Here is a 16219-nt window from a genome sequence, read left to right as displayed (position 1 = left end):
TTAGTCTGCTGAACGCGCCCATTCTGCATCCGTATTACCGGAATTAAGTTGGCGCTGGAAGTTTATATTTTTTAGAGTTCCTATAATAAGAGTTAGGACAAACCGCCGCCATGTACATACAGCCAAATGTTATAGCTTTGTTTCACTCCTACTTACAGCTTGTCTCACTCTCACTAACTTGGCTGAAACATATGACGGGACCAATCAAAAATCGTCACCACATTGGCTTAACTCTTATTATAGAAACTCTAATATTTTTTAATGAACTATAGCTCAAACGATTGCTCCCTAATTGCTCCCTCAGAATCAACAATTGCTCCCCTTTTAAAATTATTATTTTTTGAGATATTTAATAAAAACGAAAAATTTCTAATTTTTATTGAAAAACATATTTATAATGACTCTATGCAACTAAATCCGGCATAGAACGATTGCTCCTTCATTGCTCCTTATTGCTCCATCATAATTTTAATGATTTATTGCATTTTTATTGAAAAATTAACAAATTAATCATTTCACAAGTAACGCCGCCGCCGCCACTATCGGCCGCCTATTGTAACTATAGTTACGCACAAAAATCTAGGGTAGCAAATGCGATTTTATATCAAAAACATCAAAAAATTAAAAATATTACTTATTTGGGCACGTACACAACTGTCACCTGACGACAATATTTGCTTAAAACAAAAATTCTGCAGTTTATACATACATAATGTTTATCATCTGCCCTTGGAAAAACATGTAGGAATATAATAATACCGTGCAAGTAGAAATAAGATTCAATGCGTACAAAAAAGATCCATCGAAAAATTATTTTAGTAATGCAAATACGGATGCAAAATGACAAGAAGAACAGCAACAGTAGTTGCTGGATCTTGCGAGAGATGGCGAGCAATCGAAAAAAGGACAGATGTCATTTCGTTAGACAAAGACAGATATAGGAAAAACAAAATTAGAAAGGTTGACATTATCGACATCGAGGAAGTTCGTCTATCACTGCAGGATCCCCTTGTGTAAAGGTGAGGCAGTGAAAAGCAGCAGCAGATCGTACTGATTGGCTACAAAAAGAAGTTCTCGAGTTTCTAGAACTTCTCTATTTTGTAGCCAATCAGTACGATCTGCTGCTGCTTTTCAATGCCCATAAAATTTCATCTTAATTGATTGGATCCAAAGGTAAGAACCAATCACATTCAGTTGCTACCTTTTGCTTCGCTAAGCAAAGGTTCGGCTGGACACGGCCATTTCTGACGTTATATTTGTATATCCAATATGCCGAACACATCTTTGGTCTGTTCTTTTTCGCTGCACTTCTGCACTAGTGCAATAAGTTAAGATAAAATAAATTTTCTTTCATTCTAAACTTATTGCACTAATTCAGAAGTGCAGCGAAAAAGAACAGACCATAACGCTGTCGCGAGATGCGATAGCGTCGCTACTGTTTCCAATCTATGTTGTATTTTGTATTGGTCGTAGGATTGTTTGCGATTCACTGCGAATGTATTTTTGCGGGAGGTTAAATATTATATACCAATGTACATATAACGAGATTTTACAGGCGTTACAGGTGATTTTCACTATCAAGCTACGTTCGAGGAGTACATGATATTAATTGCAAGATCGTGGATCTTGATCATACGATTGAGTTTCGAAAATGAGGATCGCCGTAGAGGGTTGCGCTCATGGCGAATTGGACATTATTTATGAGACTATTCAGGAAATCGAGAAGGTCGATGGGAGGAAGGTAGATCTGCTTATTTGCTGCGGCGATTTTCAAGCTACCAGAAACTTAAGTGACCTAAAATGTATGGCAGTATCGGATAAGTACAAGGATATGCGTACATTTTACAAGTGAGTACTGTTGTCTCGGCAAAAAGTTGTTAAAAATGTTGAATATATAGCTCTTACGTTGCATATAGCATTTACCCAGTAAGCAAGTTGATAGTATAGACGATGGCTAGCAATTTGTCAGCAATTTTGAACAAAAATATTCCTTCAGATGGGTATAAACTGCATCTGCATTAAGTTCATATTCAGAATTTGCTAAAATAATATTGCCAATAGAAATTAAGCAGAATCAGCCATTATTTCAATGAAATGTATTATTTAAATGGTTACGAAATGGCAGATTCTATTCGGTATCTGTAGTCAATCTCTGTATCTGTTAGCAGAGTGTTATATTTTTCTTGGCATTCTGCTGATAAAGTTTGTAACAGACACTTTACAAAATTTATTTCTGTGGTAGATTTATAATTTGGCTGTTTGAATAGATGTGTTATTTATGTAATAAGAGAGCAATATATTTTTAATGCCGATTGATATGTTGTAGATATTATTCTGGCGAAAAAGAAGCTCCTGTGTTAACTATCTTCATCGGAGGCAATCACGAAGCGTCGAATTATCTGCAGGAACTTCCATATGGAGGATGGGTCGCACCTAACATTTATTATCTCGGATACGCAGGTGTGGTACAGGTGGCTGGAATTAGAATTGCAGGACTTTCGGGCATATACAAGAGTCAGCATTGGATGCAGGGACGTTATGAGAAGCCTCCCTATACTGATAGTACTATACGAAGTGTCTATCATATTAGGAATCTAGAAGTGTTCAGATTAAAACAGGTATTATTGGCTACCATACATATAAATTGATGGAATGTTTCCATATTTTTACAACTGATAATACAATTTCAGATAAAATAGTAAATGTTTTAGACAGTTGAGAAATATAGTTTTTTTATTTTTAGCTTTCCGGTAAAATTGATATATTTTTATCACACGACTGGCCGACAGGGGTAACAAAATATGGAGATGTAGACACGTTGCTGAAGCAAAAACCATTTTTTAAGTAAGTTGTCGATGACTAGACTTAATGAACGTTTAATGCAAAAGTCTATTACGTTAAAATGATATTTTAACGGTATATTAAGATTCGATATTAAACCGTTACGTTACAATTTGGCGTTTTAGGGATGACATAAAAAGTAATACGCTTGGCAGTCCTCCGTGTATGGAACTGTTAGAACGTTTGTATCCGTCCTACTGGTTTTCCGCGCATTTGCATTGCAAGTTCGCGGCGCTCATTCCCGAGAAGGGAGGTGCACGAGTGACGAAGTTTTTAGCGCTGGATAAATGCCTGCCGAAACGGAAATTCCTTCAGGTGCTGGAGGTGCGTTCGCAGGAAGACGGTCCGATACAATTGAACTACGATCTAGAATGGTTAACGATACTCTACTTGACGAATCATCTGTTGAGCGTCAAGAGCAGTATCCATTACATGCCCGGTCAATACGGCGCTGGCAGATGGACGTACACACCTACGGCGAAGGAGAAACAGACTGTGTACGAGAAATTCGGTTCCAATTTGCAGATTCCTCTCAATTTCACCCGAACGGTTAAACCGTACGATCCGTGTGACACGAATACTCGGATCGAGCGGCCGCGATTGCTGATAAACGATCAGACTACTCGATTCTGTGAGATGTTGGGCATCGACGATCCTTCCACCCTACTGCAGATTATCACGAACACTTCGAAAGATAACAGTATATCGGACGAAAAGTGGGTGGATACATCCATCGAATGTATATCAGAATATAATGTCAGAAATGTGTCGGACTCCATGGAGATCTCGTTTGAGGAAGAAAGCGTGTTTAACTCCACCTTCGAGGAAAATTCGTCAAATAAGTATTTTATCGACAGCTCGCCGACGAACTTGTCCTCTACGACGAACTTGTCTCTTGCAACGAACTTGTCCCCTAAGAGCAATGGCGATGATTCGAATAACGGGAACACGAGTCAAAGCACCTTGGATGGAACTCTTAATAACTCGACCACGTTTACAGACTCTACTTCGATGGAGGACAGTAAGTAGCGTTATTACAAAATAGCGAGTAATTTAATTAAACGCTGAATAGAATAATGAACTGTTAACGAGACATTTTGTGATGATTAACGATAATACGTGTGTTGCAGGTAGCGAACAAACCGGCTGTATCCAAACCGAGCCGAACCGCAAAAAGTTTAAACGCCGGAATTATTCTATGTATTCTAGCACGTTTTAACTGTGATAGTGTTTACCCTATTAGGTATTTGGGTCTGTATTTATGTTGTTTCCATATGGAATCTTTCTGTATTATACCTACTTTGTAAATAGCAAGAGTTTTATATAATCAATTATATATATATCTTAAAAGTTTCCAAAATAATCCTTTAATTTATCATACTTATGCATTCCTACCGATCACAAATACAGAGCACCTTTGCTTTCCTACGAATATTGCATTAAATTTATCAGTTTATAATCGCGCTTCGAAACTTTCGTTCGCAATTCCGTGATAGATATGCGACAGTTATGTAATTGGTTTTTCGGCACTATTTTTTTGTAACTTTTTAAACAACGTTTCAATGTACGCATTTCCATCTTTATTCAGAATTTCAAAACAATACTAAGAGTTCTAACAGCACTTTCCATAGTTCTAAACCTTAAAGAGTTCCGCATTCCTTTAGAGGGAAGGAATGTGTCTTTTGTCGTGCTAGATTCGCAAAGTTAACACATTTTTTCAATTTTTATTTTTAATATAAGGAATGCGGAATTTTTTTTAATGTTTATCAGAAACTGTAGAATTGTGGAAATTGTTATTATTAGAACTCTTAGTATTTTTTGAAATGTGTAGAATGTCGTGCCAATTTCACAGCAGTTATATAATACGTTGAATAAAATATATAATATATATATACACATATATACATATATTATATGTAAATTCAACGTTATAACGTCGCAAAGAGCTCGAGAACATTGGCGTGTACGGAATTAAATTCAAAAACGCAATCGATCTTCAAACGATACGAAGAATCGAGTTCTCGACTCTGACTAATCGATTGAACGTCACCCGTCCCTGCCTCCAGCGCAATCGTCTCGAAGAGGGAGCACGCTGGATGCTCCGACTCCGATTGTTGACTTGTTTACTTCTGATTTATGCGTGTTTGACGTTTGACTGTCAGTGAAGGATGGCACTCGTGCGTCCGCGGACGACGATTCCGGGATCACCGGAGGATACCCGCGTCGCACGGACAAATTGACAGCGTAGTGTCACGACGCGTAAATATGGTGGTAGTAGATAGCTGTGCTCCGAACGACGTGCCAAATCTCCGTCACCTCAATCTCCACTGTCGACTATCCTGAGCGCGGAAAATGGACAAGCTGACTATTATCTCGGGGATACTGTTCCTGCTCGCGGATATCTCCGCCATAATCAGCATCGCCATGCCGGACTGGATCATTACCGACATCGGCGGTAATTGCAATCTATTTTTTTCCCCTTACTTCCTTCACTCACCGTGGCCTTGCACGTTTTTTTCTTTATGCCGGCGAGATGAAGATTAAGTTAATTTGAATCGATTTTTGAAAAAGTTGCGAATTGCGAAAAACCGCTCGAGCACTCGAAAACACTTGTTTTAATCCTACGTTTCTCTCTATTTTTTCTCCTCTCTAATAGGCGACACGAGACTGGGTCTCATGTGGTCATGCATGACCTTGTACAACAGACCGCAGGTTTGTTTCAAATCGCAGCTGGAGTCGGAATGGATGATGGCACTAGTCTGCATATTTATTGGCTGCATTCTGATAACGGCGACTATAATATTACTGGTAATTTCGCACTGGGACCGTACCGTCATTCCCTTCGCCCGCTGGGTAGGATTCGGCGCCAGTACGTATCACAAGAATATACTATATTTAGCATTAAAAAATGCAAGTAATACATGTATGAAGCAATGTAGTATTTATGTAATACAAAATTACAAGACAACTATATTATAAAACGTCACTTTCTAACATTGATGTTACATTTAAAACAAATTTGAATGACCAACAACCAATGCGCAAAACTTACATGTCATTACTATTATTACGTTGTACATTAATCAATGTAATTAATTGCAGTGGTGCTATTTTGTCACGCGGCAGTCATATTTCCAATGGGATTCCACATTGACGAGATTGGTGGGCAACCGTATCAGTTGCCTAACTCGCACCAAGTTGGGATCGCTTACATCTTGTTTGTCCTAGCTCTATGGATCACAGTAATCTCTGAACTCTTTGCAGGCAAAGTTTGTCTACCACATTTTTAGCATTCCGCCGTAGCATTCATATTTCTTAATTACGCTCTATTGACAGTCTTTTTTATATCAGTTAGTTTTGTCACCGACAAGTTTCTGTTCAGGACCTGTCGGTCTTCAACAATATCCCGTCGGTGGTATTGTTTATACGATATAAAATTATTTTGATCTTGCAATAACAATTTTATAAAACTTTAATAGGGATTGCACTAAATTCTGCTTTATATTGAGCAGATTAAGATAGAATAAGGATCAGTTATAGCCATTAGTTTCTAATATTTAATAAATCTTCTATAAAATGATAGCTGTACAGATAAAAAGAATCAATTAAGTTATTATAATATAATATTAATACCTGTCCTTAACTAAAGGATGTGTGAATAGTCTATGAGCGATGTGTATTGAAATTTGACAGTCTAGAATTTTCTCTAACGATATATACAATAACATGTTAGTAGATAAGATCGTAAGAAGTTAACTTTCAAATAAACACACGGGGGAAAACGAATGAAACTCGATACATATTTGAAATATATATATATATGTATATATGCATGTATATTTCTTAATCATAATTAAATTTTAACATATGTACAGTTTTACTTTTTGTTATAAACTTCAAATATTTATTTACAAAACCGGAAATAAATGAGAGGTATTATGTTTAATGCGTAAGTTACAATTAGATCGAAAACTTAGGATATTTCTTACTTCTTATCTATATTATACAAACATACATACTAGATATAATAGATGTAATAGATATAATAGATGTGTGTACGTAAGAAAACTAAAACCTGTATATTTCTGATTTTTCGAAATGTTATTTAACAATAAAACTTGTGCCGCAAATAAATGGCATTTTATTTGCGTACGAGGCAAACAGTTAATCAGACTATAAAGTAACAAAATACCACATAACACAATTTAAACGCAATTGATAAACAAACCTTATGAACACTTCAGTTTTAAAAATTATGTGACATTATTGCATATCTAGGAAAGATTAAATACAAAATGTTCAATAATTGTACAAACAATCTTCCTGATAAGTCTTTCAGTTCTTTACCTTGCCAGTTCTTCTCAATTGTTAAAATAATTTAAATGTTTCATGAGAAAGAAATCTATGGAGATTTTGTCCGGTAGAATTCGTGCGTATGATCTGTTCCTACATGATTTGAAAACATATGTGTGTATATATATATATATATAAACATATGTATAAGCATATATGTATATATATATTTATATGAAACATATATACATTCATAAATATTAAACATACATGTTTTTAAATATAAAAAGTACAACATTGAAGACCGACTGGCAAGTTGGAATTGATTTCCACTGTACAGGAGGATTATATAAAAAAATAACCTACGTATAATGTCTATTTCTATACTTTATACACTCATTGTCACAAACTTCAAAATCTTTTTCACACTTTTGTTTGTCTTGTTAAAGAAATTGGAAAACCAGTAACATTTACAATAATCTTACTCAGAAAGAAGAATTATATACACACACAAGACGCTCTAATATCTCACAAACTGCAACGTATAAAGCCTTTAATATGTATAACGCTTTTTAGATTCACTAGAAAACGTGAACCCAGATTGGAACACTTGACGAGCCTTAACATTACCTACGTTTTACTTCATGATTTTGAGGGGAGAACTATGTATACAACGTGTAATAACAATCTTAATAGAAATATTTCATGGAAGTACAGTGGGCTTAATATATGTCTACTTTCCACGCTATTGTAGATAATATAAAAGCTCTCTCTCTTTATTTAGATTTCTATTTAGTTATAAATATCAACAAGAACTTTGAAATTGTAAAAAGAATTTTTTTTTCCGTTCCATTTCAATGGAACATAGCTTTTTTCTATATAAATTTTTATACAACTTTTTTTCAATGTGCTTTCGCACTATTTGATTGGTTATTACCAATCGTGTCACACCTTCGATAATAGAGTAAGTAAGGTACCCTAGGTGACGTGGGCCTCAATACGTTACTCTCTGGCACACTCTTCACCGTGCTGTCGTCATACCTGACCCAGGATCCATATCCCACGTGGAAGGCGTCGGTGAAGTAATGTCCCTTGGTGGCTTCCTTCCCGTCGTGATACGTCACCGCGAATAATTTGTACTGTTTTTGTTTGGGACCTAATTTCTTTGCGGTGTTCGGTGATAAAAATTCTGCAAGTAAAAATTTCCACGTTATACTTGTCTCATTAATTCATTGAGATTAGGGAGTAGGGTAAGATAGATTGAAACTTGAAACCATATTCAGTATGCTTATACTTACTGCCATCAATTTTCAAGTCGATGGGGAATTCCATGGTCTTCAATATTTTGGAGCAGCCATTGGAATATTTATCAAACTTGTACACGAACCATTTTAGGTGTAATATGAGGATGACAGGCAGTTCCTCTAAAGTGACTTGTTTCCAAGCCTCTATCTGTTGTCTCGTCTTACTGCAGGTCATTCCTTCTACTTGATCCTTACCGACGAGAATCTCAAGAGCGTGTTTTACAGATTCAGCTTTCTGTAACAGCATTATATTGTATTAAATATGTTATAAAATTTCATTATTGTAAATCAATTCATTCAAAAGTTTTAGTACTAACTTGAACATCAAGTTGCAGTGTGAAAAACGGCTGTACATTATCCGTTGGCTGTTCTCCTGCTCTTGACACCCTAGATCGTAACTGTCCGCGGAAGATATCGGATATCGGTGTTTTTCCGAATTCTGTACACCGTGTGACAGCGCCTTTATTTTTTGGTCCCATTACCTGTATTAAAATAGAATACAAATAATGTAATAAATAAACGTAAAGAAATGTAAACAAATGTAATGAATGAATTATAATGTAATTCTAATTTAAAAAATACAATGGAGTAAATAATGTTGCTCTCGATAAAGTTTGATTGAAGTATTACGATAAATAGATCTGAAGTATTTTGTACAATAAATATCGACAACCAACTTTTTAGATGTATTCTTTATTAAATATCTTACCTGCCACTCTTCTTCATCATGGTCATTGCTGATATTTTTCGTGTTACCGACTGCACTTTGATCGTTGCTGACCAATTTCATCAACTAAAACAAAATAATTATCATGAATTTTTCGAGTAATGAATATTAAGTTTTATATTTTTATAATGAATAGAATATATATATCCGTACTTCCAACATTTCGTCATTAATTCCATTTAAAAGACATGACAAGAATTCCTCTGCATCTTCCTGCCGTCCTTCCACAGAAAAGCCACCAGCAGCCGAGGTATGCTTTAACATTGTATATACATATGCTGGCTCAAATGCAATGCCGCTATATATGTCCATGACAGTATCGTCTCCTCGTTTGTTAACTCTATCTTTCCTGGGCATACGGGCAGCTTCCGTCAAGGGTGAAAATTCACGAACAAACTGGACCCTTTTAGTAAGATAAAATAATTTTACATATTAACGTAATTTTTATAAAATCTATAAAAAAAACATTATATCAGTATAAGTATTTTAATATCATAATTACTTACATGTTATCAATCAAGGGCGTAGCAGAATTTCTGCCTCGGTTTTTAGGAAGTGGCAAAGCCGTGAGAAGATTATAGAATGGTGGACAAGCTAATAAAGCTTGTAGGATACTATTGATATAACAATAATTGCTGCGATTTGTCAATCCCCTCGGTAATAAGCTTACTGTTTGCTTATCCATTTGATAACTTGACAAAAATTCTGGAAAAAAGTAATATTCATTAAAGAATTCGTATCAATATTTGTATATTTGGATCAATAATTTATTATTCTAAAAGACTGAATCGCCTTTTGTACTTACCACCTATCCTGTACGTATTAGGATCATCGTAACAATTCTGTAATATGCCATTCTGCAGAGTTGGTTCTGTAGGTGGTGCGTCAGATGAATCGTTTTGATTCTCTGGCGTGCGAACAGGACTAGTTGATTCCTTCTGGACCGGCGTTTTTGGTGATTCATTTTGTTCCTCTATATGTGCTATGGGTTTGCACGGCGTATGTGTCTCTGGCGTGGTATCTTTCCTAAAAAGACTAGCATAGGATCTGGCGACTGCAGTCACAGACGGCGTTTCAGATATAGATGACGGTGGAGTATTTGGTGTGGTTAAAGAGTCATTTGGCATGGCTGAGGGACCGTTTGGCGTTTTAGTAATAGTCTTATCTTGGGCGTCTTTTAACGCAATATTTTCCTCAACTTGTGCTTCATTTTTGTCTGTCTTGACAGAGATAGATTTAGGTGGAGTTTTTACAACATTCGTTGTGATACTGGATACAGTTTCATCTTTCAACTTCTTGTCCGTCTCATTATTTTGGTTCACCTTGACGTCATTGGTAGTATTTACATATGGCACATCAACTTTTTCCGTGCCATTACAATTCTCATTTACAGTCCATACAATATTCTGTTGAAGCTTTGCATCGACCTTTTCACTGCTAGTTGCATTTTTATTATTGGCAGTGTTTTCGTTTTTCACAGAGGGTTCTGATGTAGGAGTATTTACAATAACGGTGCTAACAACATTACTTTGCAAGGAGTTAGTCTCGTTTACTTGATGTGCTGATTTATCAGAAGTGCTTTGTATATTTTTGTCGTGTGATTTAACGATCGGTTGTTGCTTTGTAGGTTCTTGATTCGATTGTTGGGATGGCACAGATTGTGATTGTCGCACGCATCTGTTCATCTGCGGCGCTTGATGATTCGGTTGGGGATAAGTCGGCTGTGCATGCGTATTGGATGAGACTGATTGCGCACTTGGATGCGGATGAGGGATCGATGTGTACATTGGCTGGGTGTAATAGATCTGTCCGGTAGCTACTTGTTGCGTGGAGACGGAATGATCAGGATAAATGTACATGATCGGTATCTGCGGGTGATATTGCGCCTGATCCCCCATGTATCCCGACTGCACTTCGTTGGCGGGATTAAGTGTTCGATTATAATTATCTCTCCTTATACCTCTGCCTCGACTGTTGCGACGTCCATTTTCTCTACCGTAATTCATGTCTTGAATCTCGCCGAGATTGTATCCAGGATGGGCATACGCCATCCCAGACATAAACGGCATGTGGCCGTTTGCGGAAACATTATACATTGGTGCCTGCCAGTCATTACACATTTGCGTCATCATCTGTTGCGGATAAGTGGGCGCTGGCATGGCTAGAATGAGGCAATTTTAACATTTTAGGGAACTTTTGTTAAAATATAGTTACTTATGCATTATATTATCTAAACTATCGATTGGCCAGTCTATATTATACTTAGTCATTGTATTTAAGCTATATTTTAAATATATGTGATTATATATTATAAAAGATTATATAAAAATCTAGGACAAAATTTATCTAATAAAATGTATAGAAATAAACAGGATATTCACCATTGTACCAATGCTGTTGCTGAAGTTCGGGTACTTCTGTCGCGACAGAATTAACATTATTGTTGTTACCTTCTATATCTTTAGCGTCCCATGGTAATTTCAAGGCGTCAGATTTAAGAATGGTAAATATCTGACGCTTATCATTGTCAGTTAAATCATGTAAATCTAAAAACTGCAGATTCATCTAAAAAAGGAAAGATATATAAATATATATAATATAAAAATATTGGATTTACATGATAAATGTGTTATTAGAAATAGCTGGACTTAGAAACTCCTATATAACGCGTACTCGCGTATAATGCGATTTCCTACAATGCTTGCGACTATCCTCGCAATAAATTGTGACTTATATCAACTTGCAATGTTTTTTAAAAAATGTAATTTGCAATTCAGCGCAGTTATCGAAACAGTAATTTGATAAACATTTTAAATGTTCGATCTCTTATACTACGAAACATAGAAGGCCATATCTTTTCCTACGTTTTTACTGATAATAAAGAACTGTCCATTGAAGGACTCGACAGTATGGTTCACAATCTAGAATTACTGTTTTAAGTCAGATAAACATATTTCATTATATTGAAAATCTATTGAAATTTTAAACGTGTTTCTCTTGAAACTGAATTTTTCTGCAAATTTACCACGATTTCTCAAGAACGATGATTGATATCGGGATAATTATTTTTCTTTCAACTTTTGTAATCAAATTCTCTATAACTACTATTTTATAAATAAACTTCTTTTGTCTGTTTTATAGGTTCAATCGAGTAATAAGAGATTTAGCATTTATTAAGAAAAAAAGTGCTGTTTGTGCCACATCTCAAATTTCACAAGTCGCAAAACCGTAGCAAAAAAATCTTCTCTTTACCAGCTTATATTTCTTAATAAACAAATTTTGCAACATTCCGCGTCGCAATTTCATCCTAAATCCAGGAGAAACTATTATTAACTCGAGAACAGTCGCCTGGGGTGATTTTTAAAACCTTAGTATTGAAAAGATGACATCATATAATTTTAATGTGATTCTTTCGTTTTAAATATTTTTTGGTTTCTTTTTTTCTCTCTCAGAAAATATTAAGTAAATACATGTTCTGAAATACTAATAAATTAGAATGGAACAATGAAAAATATGCAATATGTAATTATTGTAATTAATAACAGTGACTTTTAATTGGAGTATAAAAATCACCCCGGGTGACCGTTTATCCAAAAAAATGAGGTAACCGTTCCCGAATTAAAAAGTCAATTTGTTAATATTTGTAGTAATTTGTGGCAAACGATTTTTTGCACCTATCTTTTCTCGCGTTCAAAGGTCTTGTCTCTTCTTAACCCTTAAATGCGGAATTTTTCGTAGCATTCTGAGTATGTACCGTCTTAAATAAATACGACCTGTTTGGGCCTTCCCATTCAGAAGAGAAAGAGGGGATAAAAGGGTCAGAGAAGGGGCCTTTTATAGACGTGCATTTTTTTCGGTTCGAATTTCATGAGAGAGTACACGGAGCATCGACAAGTTGCTTTGCATACAGCACTTTGCATATACTACGCACTTAAGAGGGTTAAGTTCAAAATTATCATCTTTCAATTTTTATTATATTTTTGTCTCGACAACTGTACAAACTGAACATTTATTTTTATCGCTCAATATCTTTCTTTGTTATACTTAAGAAATATGTCTCTATACCGTGACTAATAAAAATAAAATATATATATTGAGAGTTTTTAACATGGAATAAATAAATATAAACTTTTTCAGTCATCGAGCGGGATCTTATGTGTATCTAATAATATTTTTTTTCAAATTTTGCTTTTATAAGAGAATAAATAACTAAGGACTCTCGATAATAAACCTTAACAAGTAAAAGGTAGGCTTTGAGAGTCAACGCAGTTAACAAAGATAACGCATAAAAAAGTTAATGTTATTACAATCTTTAATAATCTTATTACTAATAAGGTATATAAATATAAATCGAACGTTTCGGCTCTCTGAGTCATCATTAAAGGATTATTGATCTAACTTATCGCATCCCTGATGATGATTCAAAGTGGAGTCCAAGCATTCAATTTACAATATATACCTTATTAGTAATTAAAGATTATTACAACGTTAACTTACACATTGTTAATTACTTTGACTCCCAAAGCCCATTCTTTATTTAACTTGTTAAGTTTGCTTTTATGCTTAGAGCCAGGCCACCGATTATATTTGTGCTTGAAACGTAATTTTAATTTTTCAAAGCTAGAAATATAATCTCATAATTAGTCAAGTTGATATACAATTTGATATTAAGATCGACGAGAATTAAAAATACACGAGATATAAACCTGCAAGAAATTTATTCATTGAAAAATATTCCAGTCAGGTTTCAAATCTGAACTTTCCTGCTCCGGGACGAGCAAAGTTATCAATTCACCGACGCTTACGCTGATATTTCTCGTAACAAACAATACTAAGAAAAATCTCATTTTTCAGTCGACGTTAAAAGCACGCTTCAATAAACAAATAACAAACGATGATAGTTTATTTACGAAGATTACACTGCTTACGCTCGGCAAATAACATAATTTTGTAATAATATAAAATTTCCCGCTAAATGTCTCTCAGAATAAATTGACTAAAAAAATAATCATTATTTTTTCCCAATATGCTAAAAGCACGTTCGATGAAGCGCGGCGCGTTACAAAGTGCAAGCAAGAGTGTAAAACCGTAGCGAATTGTTCCAAATGCACTATGCAGCCATTTTATGTAGCGACCTAGAAACGAGTTGTAAATCAGGTAATACTTGAAATAAAACGATTTTTCATTAATCTCGCGCTGTACAGTTGTGAGCGGCTGGCTGTCGCGGCGAGTCAAGGGGGAACTTACGGATTACTTCTAAACTGAACGTTCTCGAAAACAAATTTTACGAAGGCGTCGTTAAGCGGCGCACGTGGGAACGCTTAGAAACGAAATTTTTGGGAGTCCAGTTGTGCCCAGGCGCGAGACGAGTCTCCGCCCGTGGATTACTTCGCGAAACGACGTGGAGGATGCGTTAAAACGCGGAGATATTAACGGGAAACGCACGCCGAATTCAACCCGGGCGACGCGGCGACCTAACCTCAACGGCGCGCTCGGCCGCGCGAAAAGCGTGCACTTTCGCGTCTCGTCGCGCTTACGGGTTGGCAATGGGGTCTTACCTCGTTTCGAGTGTCCATCCTCACTTCCACAATTGGTACAAAACATTAAAAATAGCACGGATCGTGGGGCTTGGAGCTCCGGTTAGATCGGTATTCGGCGACGAGGCCGACGAGCACTGGTTCGTCGACGCCAGACGATATTCTTTGCCGTTTTCGTTATGGCGGCGCGGCACTATTTCGCGCGGTCGCCTAGCACAACAGGCTGTACGAAAATAATGAAACTGCTGTCGATCGCGCTTAGTCGCGGGCAATTAAAATAAAATAAAAAAAAACGATTCGGGCCGATTACGAGACGCGCGTGTTCATGCCCCGGCGGTCACATGCAGTGTGAAAACGAGCATGAACGTTTCGTATGGCGAGTATGGCGACTGCCGGAATGATGGTACGACTGCCGGTTGTTGGGACAGCGTCCTAAAATACCGCTCACACCGCTCGCATGACAACTCCGCATTTCGCATGACGAACGAATGAGGAATAACGATAACTCAACCAATTGGCATTCGGCTTATTTAAAGAAGTACTACGATTGGCTATCGCTCCGACCTACCCCTGCTGTTTCTGACGTCATGGGTCTTCAATTTCGAATTCAAAAGGTCGATAAGTGTCCATCTACGGCTGCGGTCCACTTGATGCTACAAATGCTTCGAAGGATTCCTCTTCTCCTTTCTTTTAATAAAGAAAGAAGGAGAGGAAGAACGGTTCAAAGCATTTGTAGCGTCAAGTGGACCGCAGCTTACAATAGATGTTTTAAGCCCTAAGCCTTAAGAAAGTGTTCAATCACAATTGAATTTGAAGAGAATAATTGACTGTGATTGGTCAATTTTTAGGGTTTAGGGCTTAAAACACCTATTGTAGATGGGCACTAATGCTAGGTCTACAATGCGAGTCGTAAAGTCGTGAGTCGTAAGAATTGACCAATCACAATCGAATTTGAGGAGAATAATAGACTGTGATTGGTCAATTCTTACGACTCACGACTTTACGACTCGCATTGTAGACCTAGCATAAGTGTTGGTCTACAACCTTGCTTTAAGGGGTATTTAAGCTCTAAGGACCAGTTTTACAAGTGTCGGTTAACTTTTAATCTTAGATTAACTCACTCTTCGTCTTTTTCTAAGGGGGACGTTAGAAGGAGGCGAAGAGTGAGTTAATCTAAGATTAAAAGTTAACCGACACTTGTGAAACTGGGTCTAAGCCGTAAGAAATTGACCAATCACAGTCGAGTATTCTCCTCACATTTCACTGTGATTGGTCAATTTCTTACGGGTTAGAGCTTAAATACCCTTTAAAGCAAGGTTGTAGACCAGAGTTTATATTTTGGAATTAAGCTCACATCCAATTTCAGATCTTTTTATGTTTTCTCGGTATATTATTTCACATGTTATATGCAGGTTGGCCTGGGTACTGCAGTAGTTAATCCATTGAAAAAAAAGAAAGAAAAAAAAGCTCGTAGACCAGCACTAATAGGTCTGTTTTCTATTGCTGAACTGGCTGCA

At 36.4% G+C, this 16219-nt stretch overlaps 3 protein-coding genes across 4 annotated transcripts in view; 1 reads left to right on the top strand and 2 right to left on the bottom strand.

Annotated features, from left to right (window-relative positions):
* Nucleotides 1-1473: 1473 nt before the first annotated feature.
* Nucleotides 1474-7009, top strand: LOC112466812 (lariat debranching enzyme). 2 transcript variants are annotated; one of them, XM_025035135.1, is made up of 9 exons: nucleotides 1474-1848; nucleotides 2327-2618; nucleotides 2744-2844; nucleotides 2967-3472; nucleotides 3685-3731; nucleotides 4697-4757; nucleotides 5186-5296; nucleotides 5498-5710; nucleotides 5944-7009. In XM_025035135.1, exons 1-9 carry the CDS (start codon nucleotides 1652-1654, stop codon nucleotides 6129-6131), a joined length of 1716 nt encoding a protein of 571 aa, XP_024890903.1. In that variant the 5' UTR covers nucleotides 1474-1651; the 3' UTR covers nucleotides 6132-7009. The 2 variants fall into 2 exon arrangements, with proteins under 2 accessions (XP_024890903.1, XP_024890902.1); XM_025035134.1 differs by lacking the exons at nucleotides 4697-4757; nucleotides 5186-5296; nucleotides 5498-5710; nucleotides 5944-7009 and adding an exon at nucleotides 3972-4177 and having other exon boundaries at nucleotides 2967-3862.
* A 179-nt stretch (nucleotides 7010-7188) lies between these two features.
* On the bottom strand, nucleotides 7189-15092 carry LOC112466811 (ubiquitin carboxyl-terminal hydrolase 10). The gene is made up of 9 exons (XM_025035133.1): nucleotides 14724-15092; nucleotides 11547-11730; nucleotides 9971-11326; nucleotides 9672-9870; nucleotides 9319-9568; nucleotides 9148-9231; nucleotides 8756-8920; nucleotides 8433-8673; nucleotides 7189-8323 (listed from the first exon to the last, which is right to left on the bottom strand). The coding sequence occupies exons 1-9, from the start codon at nucleotides 14739-14741 to the stop codon at nucleotides 8037-8039; spliced, it is 2784 nt and encodes a 927-aa protein (XP_024890901.1). The 5' UTR covers nucleotides 14742-15092; the 3' UTR covers nucleotides 7189-8036.
* Nucleotides 15093-16199: 1107 nt separating this feature from the next.
* LOC112466832 overlaps nucleotides 16200-16219 on the bottom strand; it is a 6946-nt gene continuing 6926 nt past the window's right edge. The window contains exon 2 of the mRNA XM_025035161.1: nucleotides 16200-16214. Within this exon, the coding sequence (XP_024890929.1) occupies nucleotides 16200-16214 (15 nt within the window). The remainder of the gene's footprint in view (nucleotides 16215-16219) is intronic.

This window comes from Temnothorax curvispinosus, unplaced genomic scaffold (assembly GCF_003070985.1).
Source record: "Temnothorax curvispinosus isolate PA1 unplaced genomic scaffold, ASM307098v1 QBEX01016584.1, whole genome shotgun sequence".
Lineage (NCBI taxonomy): Eukaryota > Metazoa > Arthropoda > Insecta > Hymenoptera > Formicidae > Temnothorax > Temnothorax curvispinosus.
Note: the sequence above shows the minus strand (reverse complement) of the source record. Positions and strands in the feature narration are given on the sequence as shown.